The 27,605-nt window shown below is 31.5% G+C and overlaps 1 protein-coding gene across 1 annotated transcript; it reads left to right on the top strand.

Moving 5' to 3' along the window:
• Positions 1-23,037: 23,037 nt before the first annotated feature.
• On the top strand, positions 23,038-25,886 carry LOC139887586 (uncharacterized). Its single transcript, XM_071870660.1, has 6 exons — positions 23,038-23,650; positions 23,816-24,157; positions 24,276-24,451; positions 24,533-24,608; positions 24,906-25,048; positions 25,101-25,886. Exons 1-6 carry the CDS (start codon positions 23,038-23,040, stop codon positions 25,884-25,886), a joined length of 2,136 nt encoding a protein of 711 aa, XP_071726761.1.
• The last annotated feature ends 1,719 nt before the right edge of the window (positions 25,887-27,605 follow it).

Here is a 27,605-nt window from a genome sequence, read left to right on the forward strand (position 1 = left end):
CAAATCATAATAATAGACCACAAGATTTCATATTTCAATACACATCCCATACATAGAGATAAAAATCATTCATATGGTGAACACCTGGTAACCGACATTAACAAGATACATATATAAGAATATCCCCATCATTCCGGAACACCCTTCGGATATGATATAAATTTCGAAGTACTAAAGCATCCGGTACTTTGGATGGGGTTTGTTAAGCCCAATAGATCTATCTTTAGGATTCGCGTCAATTAGTGTGTCTGTTCCCTAATTCTTAGATTACCAGACTTAATAAAAAGGGGCATATTCGATTTCGATAATTCAACCATAGAATGTAGTTTCACGTACTTGTGTCTATTTTGTAAATCATTTATAAAACCTGCATGTATTCTCATCCCAAAAATATTAGATTTTAAAAGTGGGACTATAACTCACTTTCACAGATTTTTACTTCGTCGGGAAGTAAGACTTGGCCACTGGTTGATTCACGAACCTATAACAATATATACATATATATCAAAGTATGTTCAAAATATATTTACAACACTTTTAATATATTTTGATGTTTTAAGTTTATTAAGTCAGCTGTCCTCGTTAGTAACCTACAACTAGTTGTCCACAGTTAGATGTACAGAAATAAATCGATAAATATTATCTTGAATCAATCCACGACCCAGTGTATACGTATCTCAGTATTGATCACAACTCAAACTGTATATATTTTGGAATCAACCTCAACCCTGTATAGATAACTCCAACATTCACATATAGAGTGTCTATGGTTGTTCCGAAATATATATAGATGTGTCGACATGATAGGTCGAAACATTGTATACGTGTCTATGGTATCTCAAGATTACATAATATACAATACAAGTTGATTAAGTTATGGTTGGAATAGATTTGTTACCAATTTTCACGTAGCTAAAATGAGAAAAATTATCCAATCTTGTTTTACCCATAACTTCTTCATTTTAAATCCGTTTTGAGTGAATCAAATTGATATGGTTTCATATTGAACTCTATTTTATGAATCTAAACAGAAAAAGTATAGGTTTATAGTCGGAAAAATAAGTTACAAGTCGTTTTTGTAAAGGTAGTCATTTCAGTCGAAAGAACGACGTCTAGATGACCATTTTAGAAAACATACTTCCACTTTGAGTTTAACCATAATTTTTGGATATAGTTTCATGTTCATAATAAAAATCATTTTCTCAGAATAACAACTTTTAAATCAAAGTTTATCATAGTTTTTAATTAACTAACCCAAAACAGCCTGCGGTGTTACTACGACGGCGTAAATCCGGTTTTACGGTGTTTTTCGTGTTTCCAGGTTTTAAATCATTAAGTTAGCATATCATATAGATATAGAACATGTGTTTAGTTGATTTTAAAAGTCAAGTTAGAAGGATTAACTTTTGTTTGCGAACAAGTTTAGAATTAACTAAACTATGTTCTAGTGATTACAAGTTTAAACCTTCGAATAAGATAGCTTTATATATATGAATCGAATGATGTTATGAACATCATTACTACCTTAAGTTCCTTGGATAAACCTACTGGAAAAGATAAAAATAGATCTAGCTTCAAAGGATCCTTGGATGGCTTGAAAGTTCTTGAAGCAGAATCATGACACGAAAACAATTTCAAGTAAGATTTCCACTCAAAATAAGATTTTTATAGTTATAGAAATTGAATTAAAGTTTGAATATGATTATTACCTTGTATTAGAAAGATAACCTACTGTAAATGACAAAGTTTTCTTGATCTTGGATGATTATTTGGAATGGATTTAGAAAACTTGGAAGTAAACTTGCAATCTTGGAAGTATTCTTGATTTTATGAAACTAGAACTTTTGGAATTTATGAAGAACACTTGGAACTTGAAGATAGAACTTGAGAGAGATCAATTAGATGAAGAAAATTGAAGAATGAAAGTGTTTGTAGGTGTTTTTGGTCGTTGGTGTATGGATTAGATATAAAGGATATGTAATTTTGTTTTCATGTAAATAAGTCATGAATGATTACTCATATTTTTGTAATTTTATGAGATATTTCATGCTAGTTGCCAAATGATGGCTCCCACATGTGTTAGGTGACTCACATGGGCTGCTAAGAGCTGATCATTGGATTGTATATACCAATAGTACATACATCTAAAAGCTGTGTATTGTACGAGTACGAATACGGGTGCATACGAGTAGAATTATTGATGAAACTGAACGAGGATGTAATTGTAAACATTTTTGTTAAGTAGAAGTATTTTGATAAGTGTCTTGAAGTCTTTCAAAAGTGTATGAATACATATTAAAACACTACATGTATATACATTTTAACTGAGTCGTTAAGTCATCGTTAGTCGTTACATGTAAACGTTGTTTTGAAACCTTTAGGTTAACGATCTTGTTGAATGTTATTAACCCATTGTTTATTATAACAAATGAGATGTTAAATTGTTATATTATCATGATATTATGATATATAATATATCTTAGTATGATATATATACAGTTAAATGTCGTTACAACGATAATCGTTACATATATGTCTCGTTTCGAAATCATTAAGTTAGTAGTCTTATTTTTACATATGTATTTCATTGTTAATACACTTAATAATATATTTACTTATCATTTAAAATAATTAACCAAGTGTATCAATATCTTAATATGATTCATATGTACCTAGTAAGACGTTGTTATAACGATAATCGTTATATATATCGTTTTCGAGTTTCTTAAATTAATAGTCTCATTTTTATGTATATAACTCATTGTTAAAATACCTAATGAGATACATACTTATAATAAAATCATGTTAACTATATATATAACCATATATATGTCATCGTATAGTTTTTACAAGTTTTAACGTTCGTGAATCACCGATCAACTTGGGTGGTCAATTGTCTATATGAAACCTATTTCAATTAATCAAGTCTTAATAAGTTTGATTGCTTAACATGTTGGAAACATTTAATCATGTAAATATCAATCTCAATTAATATATATAAACATGAAAAAGTTCGGGTCACTACACAAATCACCGGACCCGACTCATTCATGAAACCACCGAGAAGATCGTTCAAATCCAAGAAAGGCTTAGGACGGTCTGAAGTCGTCAAAAGAGCTATACCGACAAACGACGCAACGACCTTGAATTTCAAGTCGGTGATCGCGTAATGTTAAAAGTAACACCTTGGAAAGGTGTAATTCGTTTCGGGAAACGCGGGAAGCTAAATCCGCGGTATATTGGTCCTTTCGAAATCTTAGAGCGTGTCGGAACCATTGCTTATCGTTTAGATCTTCCGCCTCTATTGAGCTCCGTTCATCCTACTTTTCATGTATCCAACTTGAAAAAGTGCCTTGCCGAACCCGATATCGTCATCCCTCTCGAGGAGCTTACCATTGATGACAAACTTCATTTCGTGGAGGAACCGGTTGAAATTGTGGACACCTCCGTCAAAACGTTAAAACAAAGCCGAATTCCAATTGTCAAGGTCCGTTGGAACACCAAAAGGGGTCCCGAGTTTACTTGGGAAAGAAAAGATCAAATGCAAAGGAAGTATCCTCATCTATTCGCGAATTCGGAAACGCAAAATCCCGAGGAAAAAACAACGACTACTACGCCTACTTAAATTTCAGGACAAAATTTCTTTTAAGGAGTAGGTAGTGTAACATCCCGCCTTTTTCCGTTTACTTTTCCGTTACTTATTTAAAGTCCGTTATATTTTTATAACATCTCCCGTTGATACGCGTTTTAAATTATCTCGTTTAGGTAATTCACGCACCCGAATGAAACTTGAAGGACCAAACTTGCCAAATAACCAAACCTTTGACTAGGTCAAAGTGGTCAAGCTATCCTCATCCATTCATCACTCCTCTTTCATCTTTACTACTTCCTCCATTTTCTCTCAACACCCAATTTCAAAGAATCATCATCCAAATCCGAGCTAGCGGGTGTTTTACAAAACAAATTACATTTTTGGAATCCTTGCAGCTTCCTCCTCGATTCTATACCGATTTCATTACATTTGGGTAACTTTCTAAAATTACTAGATTTTATGTTCTTGATGTTTTTAACGTATAAAGTTGTTAATTAGTGTCTATGGCTCAAGTCTAACATGAATATATGATTTATATGCTCGATCTCGTTGTTTTAGTGTAACTAGCATGAACATGAAAAGTGTGTGTTTGATTTCGAGTTTTGGATGATTTAAATGTTGTTGTTATGATAAAGTGCAAGTATTAAATGTGTTCCTAGTATCACTACCTTCAATTTGATGTGTAGGTTGCTTTAGAAAACTTCATGAACTTGATTATTGATTTTGGTGAATTTGGGCTAGGGTTTGATGAACTTGAAATGGACTTTTGATACTTTGAATGACATGAGATGTTATTAGTAAGTGTTAGGTTGTAATGTATGCTTGATTACCTACGAAATGGCGTATTGTATGTAGGTAGTAAGTTTCCGAATCATTGATTTGCATTTATGAGCTTGAATGTCATTAATGTTGAGCATTCAATGTGATTTTGGTTGTTGTAAGTGGTAGATTGATTGATGAAATGTGCTTGGTTGTTTTCATTGTTAAAATACCTTTCCGATGATATAAAATACATGTTATAAGTGTTTGCGGATCATAAATTGTGTTTGGTTGCGTTTTGGTTCGTGCACTTGTGTGTTTTCAGCATAGCAGACCTGTGTACCAATCTGGACGCCGTCCAGATTATTGGACGCCGTCCAGACCTTCAACACTGGACGCCGTCCAGCCATTTTGGACGCCGTCCAGTTTGCCTATCAGGGGACTGTCCAACTTGATCATTTTATGAAAAATGTATGCCATGCTTTGGACCTCCGATTCACGTGTAACTTGTTCTAACATGCTCATATATGATTAAAAACCTCAGAAAAATAGTTCAGGACCCGACCCGAACGTGTTGACTTTTTCGTTGACTTTGACCGGCCAAAGTTGACTTTTAATCAAACTTAACCAAATGTTTGTGCAATCTTTCTAACATGCTTTTATACTTGTATCTTGCATGAAACGTGACAATTTGACTCACATGCTTTAGTAATCGAGTCGTAACGAGCCATAGGACTAATTGAACACTTTGACCGACCATGTTTACCGATATTGATACAAACCTATTTGTTTAGGTCAAGACTAGCATTCGTTCTTGCACACGTTTACTTGTTGAAGTACTTTTTCATACGTGCACTCAAGGTGAGATCATAGTCCCACTTTTACTCTTTTGAACTTACATTTGGGATGAGAAAACATAAACGCTTCTTTTTACTAAGTGAACACAAGTACAGGAAAACAAACATTCTACATACGAGTTTGAACAAAAATCCTCAATTCGATTATCATTAGTTACACTTGCCGGGTGTAAGCGAGAACTTATGTTATATGGCCATATGGGTTTGACAAACCCTCATTCAAACGGTTCGCTACCATTTACGAATGAAATATATTTCAAGAAATAGTGTATGTTCTAACACTATTGTGATGGGGTTCTATGGAAGGAATGTTAAGCATTGATAATTGGGTGCTCGTGAATATTAACTTTTGGAATGTGTTACTATTATATCAATGTTACAAATCTTGTGGTTCACTTGTACTTACTTACTTAAACCTATGATTTCACCAACGTTTTCGTTGACAGATTTCTATGTTTTTCTCAGGTCCTTGAACGTTTTGTGATACATGCTTCCGCTCATTACTTTTGATACTTGCTTGGATGTCGAGTATACATGCATACGTGGAGCGTCTTTTGGCTACTTTCAAATTGTGTCGCATATGTTTCATTTGTACTTTAAACTTTGTAACGTAACTAGTTGTCGAACTACTTTGTAAACCTTGAAACATCTTTACTTTTGAAACGAATGCGGCATACTTTTGGTCAAACGTTGTTTTAAAGACTTATGACCACGTAACGGGACCTAAGTAGACGGCGCCGTCAATGACGATTTTGTCGGGTCGCTACAATTACGAGTCAACAATGAGTATATTGTATCAATGAGTTATGAAGTAATAACTCAATTCCTCTAAAGAATTTATATGTATATCTTATATATATAAATTTTAAAACCATCATAAATCTTTTCGTACTAAGTTATTATGTATGAATTGAAAAAGGGTAAATACTACTCAGTTAATTCATATTACTAATATGCTATGATGTACATCCTTCGTTAACGACTTAACCATCGTAAACTACAATCTCTGTTTCAACTCAATGAATTTCATGTCATAATAAACCAGGTGTATTATTCAATTACATAATTGATTTTACATTTTCATTTTCGATGTACTCAAAACTTTCCAGAAAACATCATCCGTGCCTTGTAAGATTCACACAAATTTTTCACGAACACCACACCCTTCACCAAGGAATATCAATAAGAATAAAGAATGAAGTATTGATTTCATTAGTGAAATATTCCGCGAAGATTATATGATCTCTAATGTTTTAGAGATTTTTCATTTGTAATTCAAGCCAAAAAAATCAAATGAGCTTAATATGATATTAACTCATTAAATCTGTATTACATCTGAAGAAAATATACATACATATATTTTCATAAAGATTGTAATGAAAATTCTTTTGTACAAAATATTACTTGTGAAATCTTTAACGGATAGGTAATATTCGGGAAGTATATAAGTTCACAATTAATATGTTACACTGTACATTCTTCAACTTTGATTCAAAAATTATTAACTATGCTCACAGCGATATACAATCGTTTTCATACAAATTCAATTATATATTCTGACAGAATAGAATCCAAGTCAAGATTTAACAAGTGACATCATTCTTAGATCTCTACATCTTTCAAAGCTATACTTTGACTTCAAAACTGTGCAAGATCCTTTAGCATTGTTATTACCGAAAATAATCTTGCAATCCCTTTTCAAAGTATCCAGTTTTATCACACTTCCAACCAGTCAACTTCAACTTTTCATATTAGCCTTATTGTAACTTTGACATATACGTTCTTGTTATCGGGGAACCTTTCATATTCCACCACATTAGCAGTAAATTTACCAGCAACTTCATTAATCTGTGACTTAAGTTTCTTCAAAAAGTCACTATAATTATTCATTGAAACCCTATCATGTACTCATCCACATCTTATAACAATAGTTGCCGTTCCAACTACCGGGAAATAGCAATCGCTATTTTGAATTTCGCAGCAATTCTACGCCAACAGTTATATATATACATATAATGTCTATCTCCTAGACTTACTTACTTCGAATGTGAAGTTTCTGAAAAACACCCCAAACTACGAAACTAGTTCTCCGAACTTTGGAAAAATGCTGATGAAGCAGCAAAAACTACGAACGACTTTAATTGTCGAAAGTTTAATGATAAAGAGTAGTGTGTTGGAAAAGCACAGAAAAAGAGAAAGTTTGGTGTTAGAAAACGGATTGAGCAAACCATGAAGGAAGCTGTGGACAAATCACAAAGACGAAATCTACCTTCAAAGAATCCAAAAGATTCAGTATCTGCTGAAGTCATTAACGAATACCTTGCTCCTGACTCAAAATCCGTTACGAACAAATCTTCTTCATCATCCTTCGATATTAGAAATTCTAAGATATCCTCGTATCTTTCATTATAAACATCCTCGATACTTCTGGAGATATCTTCATGACTATTCTTATCTGAAATCATTCATCTATTCGCGCTATCTGTGTTACATCATAAAAGAAACTATTTTAGTTTCAAAATCTGAAAAATTCGAAAAATGGATGTTTGAAGTAATGTTGGGAATTGAAGCATGAGTTAGTATAATATAATGATACTTGATCAACGTGATTATATTACATTAAGTCATGCTGAGTTTCTAATTGAACGTGATAAAGGTTCACAGATCACACCCTCATCATGAACCATGTTACATAACTCTTTTATTCTATGTAACCTCTAAACATATCAAGAAAATATTTTTCTTGATGATTCGGTCTTTTCCGGATATTCTGGTAATTTGACAAATCAAGATCGTGCCATTACGATTACCTTCTCAGAACATTAACTATGTTCATCCAAAACTCCATACCTACGAATTCTGAACCATTATTCGCTTGACTTAAGGTCGGGAAGAGAAAAAGAAAGCATGAAGCTCCGAAATATAATGGAGAATATAAAGCCCGATAACAAACCCGAAATTACAAACCGTGTATATCAATACGTATAGCAATATAAAGACACGGGAGAATGAAAAACACTATAACCCCAAGGTAATGGTAGAAGAAAATAACTTCCTCTGGTGGTAGATGAAAAAGAAGAATGACAGATATAAAAGTTAGGAGTATATCAAGAATCAGAACTGCATGAAGCATTTCACAATCTTTTGGAAGTGTGAAATAAGGAAGAAGATGTAGGAGTGGTGAAAATAATGAAACGGAAGTGGTTAATTTATAGCGAAATATCAGACATAGAAATCGAGGCAGATTACGCATCTAATCAAAAGAAATCCTAATTTCCTCAATTACCGAAGAATCAAATCTTATATAGATTATGAAGATTTTCTATTCCTTGAATTTCGGAAATCAATCGTTACTACATCAAGAGTTAAAACGAATCTCTATTCTCCATTTCACTCTATTACGATAACTTCCCTCATACGCTTCGAGCAATCGGATTGTTTTGTCCATATTATTCAACGGTGATAAAATTCTATTTATCAACTCATATTCGTCATGAAAACATTTTTATTGTTAGCCATGACGACCTCACTCAAATTTCGGGACGAAATTTCTTTAACGGGTAGGTACTGTGATGACCCGGAAATTTCTGACCAAATTTAAACTTAATCTATAACGTTTCCGACACGATAAGTAAAGTCTGTAATGTTGAGTCACGAAAGTTTTGGAACTATATTCATGTAATCAATTATTCTTTGACTGTTCTCGAAAATTCACGAACAATATATATGTGACACCGCTAATTTTTTTTTTTTTTTAAATACGTGGCGGAAGCATAATATTAAATAAATACGATATCAACATTTGTACAAACCGATGTCACGTGTCATTAAAACAAATTACATATTAACAGGAAAAGACGTAAATACATTCTGTTTTCAAAAGTACACGGTTCATATTCTAAAAGACCACATCAGAGTTAACCCTGTCAAACATAACATCATCATGCCCGTCTTCTCCCAAAAGCACTATCTACAAAAGCTAATAACCTGCAGGGAGGAGATGGAGGGGAATTAGCACGAAGCTAAGTGAGTACGACTAACTACAGGCCATAGCATACATAAGTGTTATACTAATCATGTCACAATAGTCTTACACACAAACATCACCCAAGTGCCGTCTACAGAGACTCTGGCGGCTCGGCCAAACCATTAACCACCAGCTGATCGGACTGTGGCTTACCAGAAGTTCCTCCACCACCGTATGTATATACATAATCCACACACGACGGACGCGTCATTCACATATATATACACCACGGCTGTCTAGGCTACCACAGAGGAACCCAACCCGCAGGTTGATCTCTCCTACCGAGGCTACCACACAATAGGGACGCACTGGGCTCCAGCAGACAAGCATCAACTAACATGCAGTCATCACAAGAACTAACTAACCACAATAATAAGTATATCTAACAAGCATGACAATCATAATATAACATGCTTCTATATACTATATTCTCTAGTTATCCCACTCACCAAATACTAGCAAACGAGAAGGTGTTCAGCTATCTAATCACTGAACCTTCTCTTTCTCCTTTTCTCCTGAGAAATACATATACACGAGTTAGTTTATGTCCATAAACACCAAATAACACAATACAGAAAATTTTGTCAGAAAACTGTCCGCTAAAAATTTTCTGCTTAACACTTATGCACTTTCAAAATTTACATCAAAATTTACATCATAAACATCAAAATACAAACGGGCAGCATAACGGCTAAAAATTAACACTTAGGTAAAATATTCTCCTCTGGACACTCAGTCGGTCGATTGGCTCTTACAGTCGGTCGACTGTCTATACAATCGGTCGACTGACCTTACCAGTCGGTCGACTTATTTGGTATTTCCACAATCGGCCGAAAGTCAAACTCAATCGGTCGGTTCACTCGCCAGTCGGTCGGTCCACTACATCAGTCAGTCGACTGTTAACCGACAGTCGGCCGACTGTGTTCATCATCTGCAGATTCTGAACACAACCTACGGACTTCAAGCTAAATTCACCAAAACTGGATCTAGAGCTCGTTTTCGACACCAAAACTTACCACAACTCAATTACTACATGTCATAGACTATAAACCCACAAAGTTTGGACCATAACAACATCAAATCCATAGATTTGACACAAAATCAAGCTTTTGAACAAATACACTTAAAAACACCATTTTAACACTAAATTGATCATGAAGGCTCATGATTCATACCTTAAAAGAACCAGTAGAGTGTAAAGAACGTGATTTCAAGACCAATTCGAGCTCAAGATCAACTATGGGAAATTAGGGTTTGGTAGGTAATGGAAGTGAAGGTACGGGAGTGTTTTGGGAAGGATCTGGAAAAATGCAAGAGAGAGACAGCACTAGTTACTAAATTTAGGTTAATTTCCCACACTGTGCAACACACGGGTATTTATCAGTTATCCGATATCTTTCGTACATCATTTGGCAACCCAAACAAAGTCCAAATTAAATAAACAAACCTGTTCTGTAACCCTTGTCACAAACTGGTCCTAACCACATCATTAAATAATAACAAATATTAAATAAAAATAAAAGCATATAGTAACACAATACTAACTTAAGGGCAATCTAGTAATCTTACATCTAGGCCCGATTGAGGATGTTACAATATATATATAACTTAATGTGCATATATATATATATATATATATATATATATATATATATATATATATATATATATATATATATATATATATATATATATGATTTCAAGTTATTTAGTATACGATAGTAACATTCGATTATTGATTCGATTGATATTTAGATAAGTTAACTAAAACGTTTAAGATGAACCAGTAAAACACTAATTTGCTACAGTATTTTTGAATTGCTACAGTACCCGAAAAGCTACATTGTTTTCGAAAATCACTATTTGCTACAGTAAAAAAATTTTGCTACAGTAAACACTATTTCAAAATGAAAATGTATATATATGTATATGTATATACTACGAGACGATGATTTATAGAAGTAAATGACCAAAACACTCAAATGTATAAGTTACATCTCGAGTGGTATAGTTTATGAATAATTTAAGTCTAATTTTTGACAAAGGTACGACTTACGAAACGAAAAATACAAGTTTTCTCAACGTACGAAAGGGCGTTCGAAAAACCGAAACCGGGACATAAGTCGAGTGACAACGTACGACTTATCAGAATAAAAATTACAAGTCAACTATACACGTGAATTTAATATAATATATAATTAATTATATAAATTATATATTATAAATATAATTAATAAATATGTCGACAAGCGTAGGACAAAACATTTGTGAGCTGTCATACCTTCCCATGCGATCGCATGGGAAATGGCTTGGGAAGCCATGCTATCGCATGGCACCCTTTTGCTGGCCACATCTATAAATTCACGATTTCTGTTTCTGATTCATTCATATATCTATTTCTCGACTCTCTCTAAATATATATTATTATTATTATTATTATTATTATTATTATTATTATTATTATTATTATTATTATTATTATTATTATTATTATTATTATTATTATTATTATTATTATTATTATTATTATTATTAAGATTAATATTATTATTAATCTTAATATTATTAGTAGTATTATTATTAATTAGTATTATACATAAAATACTACGACGAGGTCATGAGCGTGTCACTTTCAAAACGAGTTTCGAGCGGGTTAAAGCTAAGGAAACTATGGGTTATAACTATGGAGGTTATGGGTAATGTTCAAGGGTATTGTTCTCAAGTCAAACCTAGTGTTTATCATCTTCGTTGCGTCTACGTACTTTCCTGCAATATTAAATCACAATATTGATACGTAAGCATTCATATCTTATCTTTTATACATTAATTGTGTATCCATGTCTAGTGCTCGAGTATATATATTTATATATGCTTGTATGCTAAATTTCATCGTTAAACAGTTTATAATAAATCACGAATTAAATACATATATTACTGGTAAAAGGTATATGTGACGATCGGTCCAAATCCATATGGACGAACACGTCATTCATTGATTTCATTGCGAGGTATTTGACCTCTATGATACGTTTTGTAAACATTGCATTCTTTTGAAAAGGCACACCATAAATGAATATTTAAATCAAAGGTTTTCGACATCTAATGATTTCTACATATAGACAATCACCATAAATAATAGTTTACAACAGTACTTCCATTGACCATGCAGTCAAAATAAGATACATGGTGATGATTTGGTGAATGCAACGTTTCCTTGAAAAATATGTCATGCAAGACTCCATGCACATAGCTTGTCTAACATCTAAGCAAACAGCGGAAGACTTCTAGGAAACCTGAGAATAAACATGCTAACAAGTGTCAACACAAAGGTTGGTGAGTTCATAGTTTTAGTGTTTCGTATAATCTGTATATAAAAGTGGATCACAAGATTTTAGTTGTTTCATCCAGAAATGTTTATCAATAGATTATATAAAAGTGGATCACAAGATTTCAGTTGTTTCATCCAGAAACGTTTATCAAAATATTCTACGAAATTGAGCACCCTGGTAACTAAGCTTTAACGTAATAATAAGTACCCCTGTTTAACATACATGCAACCAACATGTACAATACACGCAAACCAATGTGTACTAAACTCAAATAGCATACGTCTGTTTTATAGTTCAGGCTAGGGTTTCTATACCTGGAACAGACGGGGATGTCAAGCCCTATGGATCCATATATAACTACTCGCGCCCACCAGTTCTTATAACCGGCAGTTACTAGTTACCAAAGCTAAGGGATTTTTGGTTCAAACTCGGTGTAGAATTTAGTATGTACTTGTATCCATTGCGTTTAAAATAAATTGCATGTATTCTCAGCCCAAAAATATTTAAAGTATTTAAAAAGGGAGCGAATGAAACTCACACATATAAATATTGTATATCGGTTAATAAAGCATTTGCATGTATTCTCAGCCCAAAAATGTAGAGAGTAAAAGGGATCTTATGAAACTCACGCATATAAATCTAGTATTTTCAGTATTTATAAACAGTCGCATGTATTCTCAGCCCAAAAATATATTGAGTAAAAGGAATCATATGAAACTCACGGTTTAATATTGATATACAATATTGCAGGAAAGCACGTAGACGCATCGGAGATGATAAACACGAGGTTTGATTCACAAAAATACCCCCGAACATTACCCATAATTTCCTTGGCAATAACCCATATTTTCCTTAGCTCTAGCTCGCTCGGAAACTCGTTTTGAAAATTACTTGGACATCACTCCGTCGTAATATTTTTTTGTACATTATTATTTTTGTATCGCAAAAATAATAACACTAATAATAATAAAAAAAAATAATAAGATTAATAATAATCTTATTAATAATAATAATAATAATAATAATAATAATAATAATAATAATAATAATAATAATAATAATAATAATAATAATAAATAATAATATTACGGAGTATATATATATTTGTGTATGTGTGTGATTTAAATCGAGCGAAAACACTGAAATTTATAGATGTGGCCTGAAATCTGGAGTCATGCGACTCGCATGGAAATGGCCTTCTGGCCATGCGACTCGCATGAGGACCAGGGACAGCTCACATTGTTTTGGCTCCTAGCTTGTCGACATAATATAAAATAAATATAAATATAATATATATAATTTAAATTAATTAATTATATATTATATTAAATTCACGTGCATAGTTGACTTGTAATTTTTGTTCCGATAAGTCGTACGTTGTCACTCGACTTATGTCCCGGTTCCGGTTTTTCGAACGCCCTTTCGTACGCTGAGAAAACTTGTACTTTACGTTTCGTGAATCGTACCTTTGTCAAAATATAGTCTTAAATCATCCATAAAATATACCACTGTAGCAAAGTTACTGTAGCAAAGTCAATTTTTACTGTAGCAATTCATTGTAGCAAAGTCAATTTCACTGTAGCAAATAGTGATTTTCAAAAACACTGTAGCATTTTGGGTACTGTAGCAATTTGAAATGTTACTATCGTTTACTAAATAACTTGAAATTATATATATGTATATATCTTTTTAATATATATAAATCAGTTTTTTTAAATACACATTGGAAGTTATTTATAAATAAATTTTAATAATAAATATTTCAACTTATCATATATATTCAAATAGATATTTAAACCAATAAGTTTAATGTACGGTATCAAATAATTAATACATTGTTACCTTTTCAAGTTATAGTATATATGTATCTATTTACATATAATTGTTCGCGAATCGTCGAAAACAACCGAAAGGTATTTAAATATATAAAAGTAGTTCAAAAATTTTGAGATTCAGTTTTACAGACTTTGCTTATCGTGTCGAAAATGTTAATCATACAAAGATTAAGTTTAAATTTGGTCAGAAATTTCCGGGTCATCACAGTATATGATATACATGTTTTTGAAAAGCTGGTGAAAAATTAATAACTTTTTATTTAGATATCGAATAATTTCGATGAACGAATTAAAAGATATGATCAACTGAATTATGATTGACGTTAATTGAAATTGCTTTTGAATCTGCAATTAAGATTTAAACAACTTGTTTACGAGATTGATAAATTGGATTTTTGAATATTACCAACCGAGTAAATGAATCCTTATATAAGGTACGTCTCGTTTTGTTAAACAACTGTCAAAATTGACTTTTTGAAACGACTTTGGATAACTTTTGTATGTCGATCTCGAGCATTAGGATTGTGATACACTATGACCTGACCTAGCTTGATAGACATTTATTGGCCAACATATGTTCTCTAGGTTGAGATCTACGGTTATTTGGTAATCCGAGTTTCGGTCACATTTTGGTGAACGACTTTATATGCTGCTAAGGTGAGTTTCATTTGCTCCCTTTTTAATTGCTTTTGCAATCTATATTTTTGGGCTGAGAATACATGCACTTTATTTTAAACTCAATGGATACAAGTATATAGTAAATTCTACATCGAGTTTAATCCGAAAATCCCTTAGCTTTGGTAACTAGTAACTGCCGGTTATAAGAACTGGTGGGCGCGAGTAGTTGTATATGGATCCATAGGGCTTGACATCCCCGTCTGTTCCAGGTATAGAAACCCTAGCCTGAACTATAAAATAGACGTATGCTATTTGAGTTTAGTACACGTTGGTTTGCGTGTATTGTACATGTTGGTTGCATGTATGTTAAAACTGGGGTACTTATTATATATACGTTAAAGTTTAGTTACCAGGGTGCTCAATCTTGTAGAATATTTTGATAAACGTTTCTGGATGAAACAACTGAAATGTTGTGTTCCACCTTTACATACAGACTATACGAAACAATAAAACTATGAACTCACCAACCTTTGTGTTGACACTTGTTAGCATGTTTATTCTCAGGTTTCCTAGAAGTCTTCCGCTGTTTGATTATATGTTAGACAAGATATGTGCATGGAGTTTTACATGGCATATTTTTCAAGGAAACGTTGCATTCACCAAATCATCACCATGTATCTTATTTTGACTGCATTGTCAACAGAAGTACTATTATAAACTATTATTTACAGTGATTGTCTATATGTAGAAATTATCAGATGTCGAAAACCTCTGATTTAAATATTCATTTATGGTGTGCCTTTTTAAAAGAATGCAATGTTTACAAAACGTATCATATAGAGGTCAAATACATCGCAATGAAATCGATGAATGATGTGTTCGTCCATATGGATTTGGAGCGATCGTCACAATATATATATATATATATATATATATATATATATATATACTTTTTTTTCCAAATAATAAAATATAACTTTACTATAAAACGTTTGATTTAAAATAACATATTTTGATAAACAACGAGCCATTGATTTATAGAAGCAAATGACCACAACACTTAGATATATAAGCTACAATTCTTATAATATAAGTTATCGATGTTTAAGTCTAATTTTTGATAAAGGTACACATCGCGAAACGTAAAGTATCAGTTTTATAAGCGTATGAAAATGCGTTCGAAAAATTAAAACCGGAACATAAGTCGAGAGTCAACGTACAATTCATCAGTACTAAAATTACAAACCAACTATTTACGAGAATAAAATATAATATTTAATTAATTCTAAAGATTTAATATATATAAATATAATTATGTTAAATATTGGTGTCGGCAGAGTGAATGTTCATTTAGGAGCTGGAAAGTGTCCTCATGCAAGTCCACACTCACAATCCCATGCGATCGCATGAGTGGTAGGTGAGGAAAATTTCCTTTAAATCAAACGTTTTCTCCATTTCTGTGATTCATTCTTCTTCACACACTCCGTAATCAATATTATTATTATTATTATTATTATTATTATTATTATTATTTATATTTATATTATTATTATTATTATTAAGATTAATATTATTATTAATCTTATTATTATTATTATTAGTATTAGTATTATTATTTGTATTATACATAAAATACTACGACGAGGTCATGGACGAGTTATTTTCAAAACAAGTTTTTCGAGTAGGATAGAGCTAAGGAGATTATGGGTTATAGCTATGGAGGTTATGGGTATAGTCGGGAGTATGCTCGCGAGGTCAATCTAGTGTTTATCATCTCCGTTGCGTCTACGTACTTTCCTGCAATATTGAATCTCAATATTGATATGTGAGCACTCATAACTTAACTTTTATATATTAATAGTATATCCCCGACTAGTGCTCGAGTATATAGGATTATGCATGCTTGTACGTTTGATATTGTTGTTAGATAGGTTATGTTGAATCCTGAATTAGATACATATGCTACTGAGATAAGGTATATGATATGCATGTCGTTGGAAAGCTAGCGAAAAATCAATAACTTTTCATTTAGATATCGAATGGTTTCGATGAACGGATTAGAAGTTATAGTCAACTGAATTTTTGTATTATTGTTAAAATGATTATTATTACTATCGTCGTTATTATCGTCGTTATTATTATTATTATTATATACTAATTATTATTATTATTATTTTTATTATTATTATTATTATTATTATTATTATTATTATTGTTGTTGTTGTTGTTTTTATTATTATTATTATTATTATTATTATTATTATTATTATTATTATTATTAACATTATCATTATTAATATATGTATTATTATTAAAAATTGTTATTGTCATTACTATTATTATTGTTATTATCATTAAAAATTATTATTAATATTATCATTATTATTATAATTATTAGTATTATCATTAATATTATTATAATACTTATTAGTATCATTATCATTAAAACTAATATTAGTATCATCTAATTATTATAATTGCTATTATTATCATTATTATGAATGCGATATAAAAGAGTACTAAAAACTATTAAACGAATCGATTAGGAAATAATGAGTATAAGTATCATGATGAAATAAAAACATTGTAAGTTGTTGATTTAGATAAAAATCTCGTTTTCATTATTTTTAGCATTATTATTATAATTAAAAGTAATATTAATATTAAAACTATAATTTTTATTAAAATTATCATTTTTAATAGAAATATCATTATTATTTTAAAATATCATTATTATTGTCATTTTAGTATTATTATTATCATTTTGAATAGAATTATTATTTTTATATAAAATATTATTACAGTTAATATTAAAAAGTATTGTTATTATTATTAAGTTTATCATGATTAAAATTATCATATTATTATAATCATTAGTAAAAATAAATATTGTTATTATTAGTAGAGTAATAATAATTATTATTATTATTACAAAATAATACAACTTTTACTTATTATTATTATTATCAATATTATTTTATCAAATAAATATATAACATAAAGATATCTTTACCACGTGAAATATAATTTCATCAATAATACATATTACTATATTATTGAATTTTATAAATCATATTACTTAAGATATATAAAAGTATATTTTATCGTATATAAAATTTAACATAAAATGTAATATAAATTTTATTTATTAATAAATGACGTATATTATTTACTCTAATAAATTCTCATAAATATATTTAAAACGACTAATTAGGTTATATAATAAATATATATAAATCTTTGGAAGACATTTTATAGTCAAATTGACTTTTGTTGACTTTGCGTGATAAACTCGAGCATTAGGATTGTGATACACTATGACTTGACCTAAATTGTTAAACAAATATTGACCAACATATAAATATATATATATAAACTTAATATAGGTTCGTGAATCCAAGGCCAACATTGCACTTGTTCAATGCCGTCATATGTATTTTACAACGAAATACAATATTGTGAGTTTCATTACTCCATTTTTAAATGCTTTTGCAATATATATTTTTAGGACTGAGAATACATGCGCTTTTATAAATATTTGACGAAATAGACACAGGTAATTAAAACTACATTATATGGTTGAATGGATCGAAGTCGAATATGCCCCTTTTAGCCTGGTAATCTAAGAATTAGGGAACCGAGCCCCTAATTGACGCGAATCCTAAAGATAGATCTATCGGGCCTAACAAGCCCCATCCATTGTTGCGGATGCTTTAGTACTTCGAAATTTTATCATGTCCGAAGGATGTCCCGGAATGATGGGGATATTCTATATGCATCTTGTGAATGTCGATTATCAGGTGTTCAATCCATATGAATGATTTTTATCTCTATGTATGGGATGTTTATAAATGGAAATGAAAATCTTGTGGTCTATTAAAATGATGGAAATGATTGTTTATGATAAACTAATGAACTCACCAATCTTTTGGTTGACACTTGAAAGCATATTTATTCTCAGGTATTAAATAAATCTTCCGCTGTGCATTTGCTAATTTTAGAGATAATACTTGGAGTCATTCATGGCATATTTCAAAAGACATTGCATTCAAGTTGTTGAGTTCAATAAAGATTATTATTAAGTAAATGACAGATTAGATCATATATAGTTTGGATATTATGAAATGGTAGGCATGCCTGTCAACTTACGATGAAATGAAAGTTGGTCTTTTAAAAACGAATGCAATGTTTGTAAAATGTATCATATAGAGGTCAAATGCCTCGCAATGTAACCATATGTTATTGTATTCGTCCTTATGGATTTGGATGGGTCGCTTCACAATTTATGCACGTTCCTTAAAATTGTCGTTAACAAAATTATTTTTTATACATTCACCATGTAATATGTACGAAGTATTTAATATCCTCAGAATTTAAACCACGTTACTTTCAACAAACCAATCATGCTTTTTTTCTTCTGGAATATATTATTGATTTAACATATTTTTTCACCCAAATATTAATTACTCCGTATATTTTACCATATCATAAAAATCTGTTTACAATATTACCATGACAATCACTTTTCACAACATTATTCATGACAATATAATTTTCCCTTCAACTATACATCATCACAACATTACTCAAATCATAAGAAATTGTATAAGTGTATAAGGAAGTATGCCAAACATGATAAATGGAGTATCAATCAAGTAATACTTGAACACCGAGGGAGGATTTATTAAGGGGCAATTGGGGTCAGATGACTCCAACTACTAATTTTTTTTTAAGTGTAATTATATATTTAAGTTTGACGTTTTGCCCCGTATTTTCTACAAAATTATAACCTTTTGAACCTGTCGAAAAAAATTCCTAAATCCACCGATGAATATCTTATAACTTTTTGAGGGAATGAAAGAGTACTAACTACTAAGTAAAACATCAAGAGCTTCTGGCTCAAGTGGAAAAAAGAAAGTTTGTTAAGACCTCGTTAGTTATTTAAAGTCGTGAGGAAATCATTTTATTATTCTTAGACGCATAAAACATTTTCTCGATCATCTTCTTTGGCATACTAATTTTTCGATAATATCTTATAACTTTAAGCCGTCTTGCAAGTTGTTCCTTGAGGCTAAGCTCATATCATCGATGGTGTGTTAGAATTGGGAAGAGAGATGAGTTGGGTGTTAGATTTGGAAGGAGAGATCTTTAATATAGAGATGAGTGATGACTAGATTTGGTATAAGCGTAATATTGGAGTACTTTCGTATATATCAATACGAACCTTGACATGTTTGGCCTTTAAAAAGGAATAAAAATATAATTCAATGAAAAATGAGGACGAATGTAATAATAACCAGACTTTAAGTTTAGGGCGTGTTGGCACACCAGCTTCTTGAAGTTAATGAGATCTTATATGAACTTGAACTTATGCTTTCAATCAGGACCGTCCTGTCGAATTTATGGGACATGTGCGATAAATAAAAGTGACCCTTATATACACAAAATTTTCAATTATATTATAATAAAGTTTAATAACACTAATAAAGTCATAATTACCATGATCAATCAAAATAACGGACATAGAAAACGTAGTTTTAAATCCAATAGAAATTGTAGCATGGTGTATTTGCTTTTTTAGTTTTTTTTAATTATTAAGTATTAAATGGACTCATGTATGGATAATGAGCCTAGGTATGCAACATTAGAATATATTTTTTGGGCCCCTATAGATATTGGGCCATGTGCGGTTGCACGGCCCAATATCTGGCCCTGCTTTCAATATGCTTCAAGTAATATGTTTTGTTTGATACACATAAAAAAAAGCTTCTGAAAATCATAACCTCTTAAAAAATAAGTTTCTCATAGTAGCTTATGAACAAAGTAACGCTTATGAATTGAAAAATAAGCTCCAGCTAGTGTACTAAACACTTATAAAAAATAACAATATGCACCAGCTACTAGATTCAGAAATAAGCTCCAAATCTAGCCCATAAGCTCCAGCTTCAGCTACAAGCTCCAACTACAAGCAATATTCATCTATACACACCATTAGTATATAAGGGTAATATAATCATTTGTACTCATTTTCATATTTAAGTGTTTAACATCATGGTCGACCTTAAAGGGTGAGTAAGACGATCGATCGCTCATCATTTAGGCCATTAGGCGGCTATTGAAAGAAAAAGCTTGCACATGCTCCCATACTATATAACCGGTCTTATCTTTCTCCAAACCTAACGTGGTAGTTTCCTATCATAGGGATTTCTACCTAAGGGCACAAGATTTTCAGGGGGCAATTATTTTATATATATAGACACGGTCGGAGATTTTAGAAACAAAGGAACTATAAAAACACAACTGAATCATCGAAGACGAACCACAACAGGCCTAAAAATAACAATCAAAGACCCTAGAAAAAACATAAATCGAAGTCCACTAGCATTATAGAAAAGTCCAAAACTAAAAAAAAAAAATACAAAATGAGAACAATGAAACATCCGAAAAAGAATAGCTTCAAGTCTATGTGACCAAAGCTGGAAAAAAATGAATATTCTTCACCGAGTAAGGAGTCGAGAGGGAAAAAATCTAGATCATACGCTGAGGTCCATATGCAATCACTTAGTGGAAAAGGAAGTGATCAAGCGATGACAACTAAGAGGTGGGCTTGGGACGAGTTTCTGCCTCGTACAGCTCGGCCGAAACCCAGGGGAAGTTTAGGAGAGGTGGAGGCTTCCTTATTCATAAGCTTATCCCTCTACTAAGTAGCTCTTAACATACTCCACGCTGGAATCTGTAGAGCTACAAGTCAAGAAAGACAAGACGACACTAATCGAATCTTCTAGTTTTAGGAGGCGCCAAAGGCATTGGCTAAAAAAAAGCTAGCGTTATAGAAGTTCAAGGCCTTTGGAAGTAGTGACCCCACGGCCTAAAGACATTTCTTTCATCTCGTTATAGGTACTTAAATCTTCAGAACCAACCTTCGTTAACCTTCAATATATAAGTACCAAATATGCTCCAAATAGTCACGCTTAATATGTGCAAACCATAAAAAAAAAACCTTTACATAACTAAAAGCTTAACATGTGTTAAAATGACACAATGTAATTTCCCTTCACTTTATGTTTTACTTAGTGTATGATTAGTGTTGCAGGTTATATTCAAGACTTGTGATGCTGTCTAAGACAAGATCAAGTTGTGTTAAGAAGATGTTGAAGAGCTAAAATCTTTGTGAATCGAGTATAAGTCAAAAGTAGTCAACATACCTAGTATGGGGGCAAAATTGTACTTATACAACGACGGGACACAGTTGGGTTTAGTCATCATTACTACAAGGACCATTTATGTCATTTATCATATTTGATTAAGTATAGGGTCCTTTCTGTCTTTTTGTAAAGTTGTAAAAGAGTCGGTTGTGTGTTTTTGATATATGACAGTTTAGGGTTGAAAAAGAATTAACTTTCTATGATATTACACACACATTCAATATTGTTCTCTATGTAATCATTGGTTGAATCCCTTAGTTAGGGTTTCTGGTTTGTTGTTCATTGAGTTGATGAACACAAGTTTGTAAAACTGTTATTGATTCAAGAGTTTTGATTGTTATTGTTTCTGGTTACGATTGTGGTATACATCTGTGTATACTTGTTGGTGATTGATTTGTTCTTTTGACATGGTATCAGAGCGATTCTCCTGATATAAATCATTGGTTGGGAGTTCCGATCTTGTTACTGTTCGATTTTTTGGGCGATTCGATCATCTGGAAAATTAAGGTTTGAAAATAAACCCTAATCTGTTCGTGTTTGGGAATCTTGATTATTCTGGATATTTTTTCTCTTTCTTCCGCTGCTATTGATAAAGATCTAGGGGAGTATCAAAATTCTCTTTACTTACATACTTTTATATTTTCTGTATAATTAATTGTTTCTTGAGTTGATCACCATAGCCTAACTCTTGACCTTGATTCATTGAAATCAACGGAAACCTGATCAAGCTTTGGTCTGATCATTAAAGGATCAATTAATTCTTTTTTTGTCATATTGTTTGTTTCTATTTTTTGTTTGTTTAATTTGTTGCTGTGATGGCAAAAGATGATGATGCTCCGGGTAGTAATCCTACACAGATAAGCAAACTGGACTTTGGAGATCCTCTATATCTTCATCCAAGTGATATAAGTAGTACACCTTTGATTAATGCTAAACTTAAGGGAACTGAAAATTATAAATCTTGGGCTTGTGCCATGGAACTTGCTTTGCAAACTAAGAACAAAATTGTTTTTATTAATGGAACTTTAAAAAAGGATGAAGGTAATGAGGTTCTTGCAGTCCAGTGGGATAGATGTAATGCTGTTGTTTTGTCTTGGATTCTTGGTTCTATGGCTGAAGAGTTATACAATGGTCAAATTTATTCTAAAATTGCATCAGATGTTTGGAAAGAATTAAAAGAAACATATGATAAAATAGATGGATCTATGATCTTTAATCTTTATCAAAAGTTGAATTCTATAACACAAGGTGGTAGTTCTATTTCAGACTATTATCATAATCTTAATTCACTTTGGAAACAATATGACACAATGGTGCAACTTCCTAGTTGTGACCTTACATCATCAAAAGCTTTTATAGATCACACTAGTTTAATAAAATTAATGCAATTTCTAATGGGTCTTGATGATATTTATCAGCCTATTAGAAGTAATATTCTAACTAGAGATCCACTGCCCTCAGTGAACACTGCATTCTCAATTATTTCTAGATAAGAATCTCACAGAAAATCAAATTTAAATGGAAAAAAGAATGCTGAGTCATCTGCTTTCTACACTAATTCTTTTAAATCTAATACTAATACTCAATATAAAGAATTAAAATGTAGTAAGTGTGGCAGAACTAATCATACTGTTGATAAGTGTTTTGAAGTTGTTGGTTATCCTACTAGAACTGGAAATTTAAAATGTACTAAGTGTGGGATGGCAAATCATACTGTTGATAAGTGTTTTGAAGTTATTGGTTACCCTGACAATCTAAAGAAAAAAGGATTTGGTACTTCAAATAACTTTAGGGGTAATTCAAGTAAAACTAATAATGAGAATTTTGGGAGCAGTTCCTCTACTCCTATTTCTTTAAGTAATGATCAAATAATGAAGTTGTTAAGCTTACTGGATGATAAAGGTGGTGTCAAACCTGGTGTTTCCAATATGTCAGGTAACTTTGAAAACTTTAATGTCTTTTTTAACACCAACTTTGATTTTTTTTTACAAAAATAACATGATTAGTGATAACACTGACAACATACATTATGGGTGGATCATTGATTCTGGAGCCAACCAACATATGACTAATTCAACTAAAAATTTTGTGTCTTACACTGATGTGAGTGATTTAAATCTAACTGTGTCACATCCTAATGGTACTAAAGCTAAAGCTAATAAAATTAGGAATTTAAGAATTTCAAATGAAATTGTTTTAAAAGATGTCTTGGTGGTTCCAGATTACTCTGTGAGTTTATTGTCTGTGTTCTATTTGGTCAGGGATAATAAACTGTTTGTTGGTTTTGATAATGATGCTTGTTATATCCAGGACTTGGTGTCCAAGAAGACCCTTGTGACTGGTAGTCAATGTGGTGGTTTATATTACTTAACTGAAAATGATAAAGGTATTGTTGGTAGTTCCAACATAACCAAGTTTGATAAAAATTCTATTGATTTGTGGCATTGTAGGTTGGGTCACCCAGCTGAACATGCCCTATTGTGTTTGAAACAAAGTCTGCTTTTTAATAAGCAAATGGTTAAAAAACCTTGTGACATTTGTCATAAGGCAAAACAAATAAGAGAATCTTTTGAAAATAGTTGTCATAAAACATCTGAGTTGGGAGAATTAGTTCATCTTGATGTCTGGGGTCCATACAGAGTTCAAAGTTATAAATGTTATAAATATTTTTTAACCATTGTAGATGATTTTACTAGAGCTGTTTGGGTGTATCTACTTAAGTCAAAAGATGAAGTGTTTGATAGTTTAGAAAATCTATTTCATCTACTTAAAAATCAATTTAATAAATCAATTAAATGTGTTAGGTCTGATAATGGTACAGAGTTTGTAAATTCCAAAGTTAATGATTTCATCTTAAAAAAATGGTATTGTTCACCAGACATCATGTGCTTATACTCCTCAACAAAATGGGTTGGTTGAAAGAAAACATAGGCACTTGCTTAATGTTGCAAGAGCTCTTATGTTTCAAAGGGGGATTCCTATTAAGTTTTGGGATGAATGTATTTTAACTGCTGTTTATTTAATTAACAGGACTCCTTCTTCTTTGCTAAATGGAAAATGTCCCTTTGAGATTATATATAATAGAATTCCTAATCTTTCCCATTTAAGGGTTTTTGCTTGTCTTGCTTTTTCAACTGTTTTAAATAATTCAGATAAGTTTTCTGAAAGGTATGAAAAATGTGTTTTTCTTGGGTATTCTTCTGTTAAAAAAGGTTACAAGTTATATAGTTTAGAAAGTAAAAGTGTGTTTATTTCAAGGGATGTAAAATTTTATGAAAATGTTTTTCCTTTCAAAGTTAAAAAAGATAGTCTGCAGTCAGATAAAAGTTTCAGTCAAATGAATTTTTTTGAAGAAAATGAAAATGACAATCAAAGTACTCAAAGTCCCAATGATGAAGGGGAAGACAATGAACATCAAAGTGATGGCAGTAGTGACTCAATGCCTCTGGATGACACAAATGATTCATCAAGTTCAGATGATTCAAATGTGAATGCCAGGTCACCAAGTCCTACAGCAACACTTAATGATGATAACTCAAACCCTGAGGGCACTGTTGTTCAAAACCAAGAAGTTCCAACTTATACTTTTCAACACTCTATTAGAAAATCTCAAAGGAACACTACCATGCCAAAAAAATTTAATGATTTTATTCTAAATAAATGAAATGTCCCGTTCATATTGATTATAAACGTTCCATATTAATTGATTTCGTCGCGAGGTTTTGACCTCTATATGAGACGTTTTTCAAAGACTGCATTCATTTTTAAAACAACCATAACCTTTATTTTATCGATAAAGGTTTAAAAAGCATTACGTAGATTATCAAATAATGATAATCTAAAATATACCATTTACACACGACCATTACATAATGGTTTACAATAAGAATATATTACATCAAAAATAAGTTTCTTGAATGCAGTTTTTACATAATATCACACAAGCATGGACTCCAAATCTTGTCCTTATTTTAGTATGCAACAGCGGAAGCTCTTAATAATCACCTAAGAATAAACATGCTTAAAACGTCAACAAAAAATGTTGGTGAGTTATAGGTTTAACCTATATATTATCAAATCATAATAATAGACCACAAGATTTCATATTTCAATATACATCCCATACATAGAGATAAAATTCATTCATATGGTGAACACCTGGTAACCGACATTAACAAGATGCATGTAAGAATATCCCCTATCATTCCGGGAAATCCTTCAGACATGATAAAAATGAATTCGAAGTACTAAAGCATCTGGTACTTTGGATGGGGTTCGTTAGGCCCAATAGATCTATCTTTAGGATTCGCGTCAATTAGTAGATCGGTTTACTAATTCTTAGGCTACCAAGCAAAAGGGGCATATTCGGCTTCGATCATTCACCCATATAATGTAGTTTTATTTACTTGTGTCTATTTCGTAAAACATTTATAAAACTGCATGTATTCTCATCCCAAAATATTAGATTTTAAAAGTGGGACTATAACTCACTTTCACAGATTTTTACTTCGTCGGGAAGTAAGACTTGGCCACTGGTCGATTCACGAACCTATAACAAATATGTACATATATATCAAAGTATATTCAAAATATATTTACAACATTTTTAATACATTTTAATGTTTTAAGTTTATTAAGTCAGCTGTCCTCGTTAGTAACCTACAACTAGTTGTCCACAATTAGATGTACAGAAATAAATCGATATATATTATCTTGAATCAATCCACGACCCAGTGTATACAAGTCTCAGGCTAGATCACAACTCAAAGTATATATATTTTTGGAATCAACCTCAACCCTGTATAGCTAACTCCAACATTACTGCATATAGAGTGTCTATGGTTGTTCCAAATAATATATATAGATGGGTCGATATGATATGTCAAAACATTTGCATACGTGTCTATGGTATCCCAAGATTACATAATATATTAGAATACATGTATAATACAATATAAGTTAGCTAGGATATGATTAATATAAATTTGTTACCAATTTTCACGTAGCTACAACAAGCAAAAATATCCAATCTTGTTTTACCCATAAGTTCTTCGTTTTAAATCCGTTTTGAGTGTTTCAAGTTGCTATGGTTTCATATTGAACTTAAGTTTATGAATCTAAACAGAAAAAGTATAAGTTTATAGTCAGAAATACAGGTTACAAGTCGTTTTTGTAAAGGTAGTCATTTCAGTCGAACGAACGACGTCTAGATGACCATTTTGGAAAACATACTTCCACTTTGAGTTTAAACATGATTTTTGGATATAATTTCATGTTCATAAGAAAAATAATTTTCCTATAAGAGCAACTTTTAAATCAAAGTTTATCATAGTTTTTAATTAACTAACCCAAAATAGCCCGCGGTGTTACTACGACGTATATC

The sequence above is a fragment of the Rutidosis leptorrhynchoides genome, chromosome 2 (assembly GCF_046630445.1).
Source record: "Rutidosis leptorrhynchoides isolate AG116_Rl617_1_P2 chromosome 2, CSIRO_AGI_Rlap_v1, whole genome shotgun sequence".
In the NCBI taxonomy this organism is placed as follows: Eukaryota; Viridiplantae; Streptophyta; class Magnoliopsida; order Asterales; family Asteraceae; genus Rutidosis; species Rutidosis leptorrhynchoides.

Excerpts from the sequence above, each read along its gene's own strand:
- LOC139887586 (XM_071870660.1), top strand. The coding sequence starts at position 23,038 with ATGGCAAAAGATGATGATGCTCCGGGTAGTAATCCTACACAGATAAGC. Across the intron at positions 23,651-23,815 it reads TATTTATCAGCCTATTAGAA|AATTAAAATGTAGTAAGTGT; the intron begins GTAATATTCTAA and ends CTCAATATAAAG. Across the intron at positions 24,452-24,532 it reads TGGTGGTTCCAGATTACTCT|GACTTGGTGTCCAAGAAGAC; the intron begins GTGAGTTTATTG and ends TGTTATATCCAG.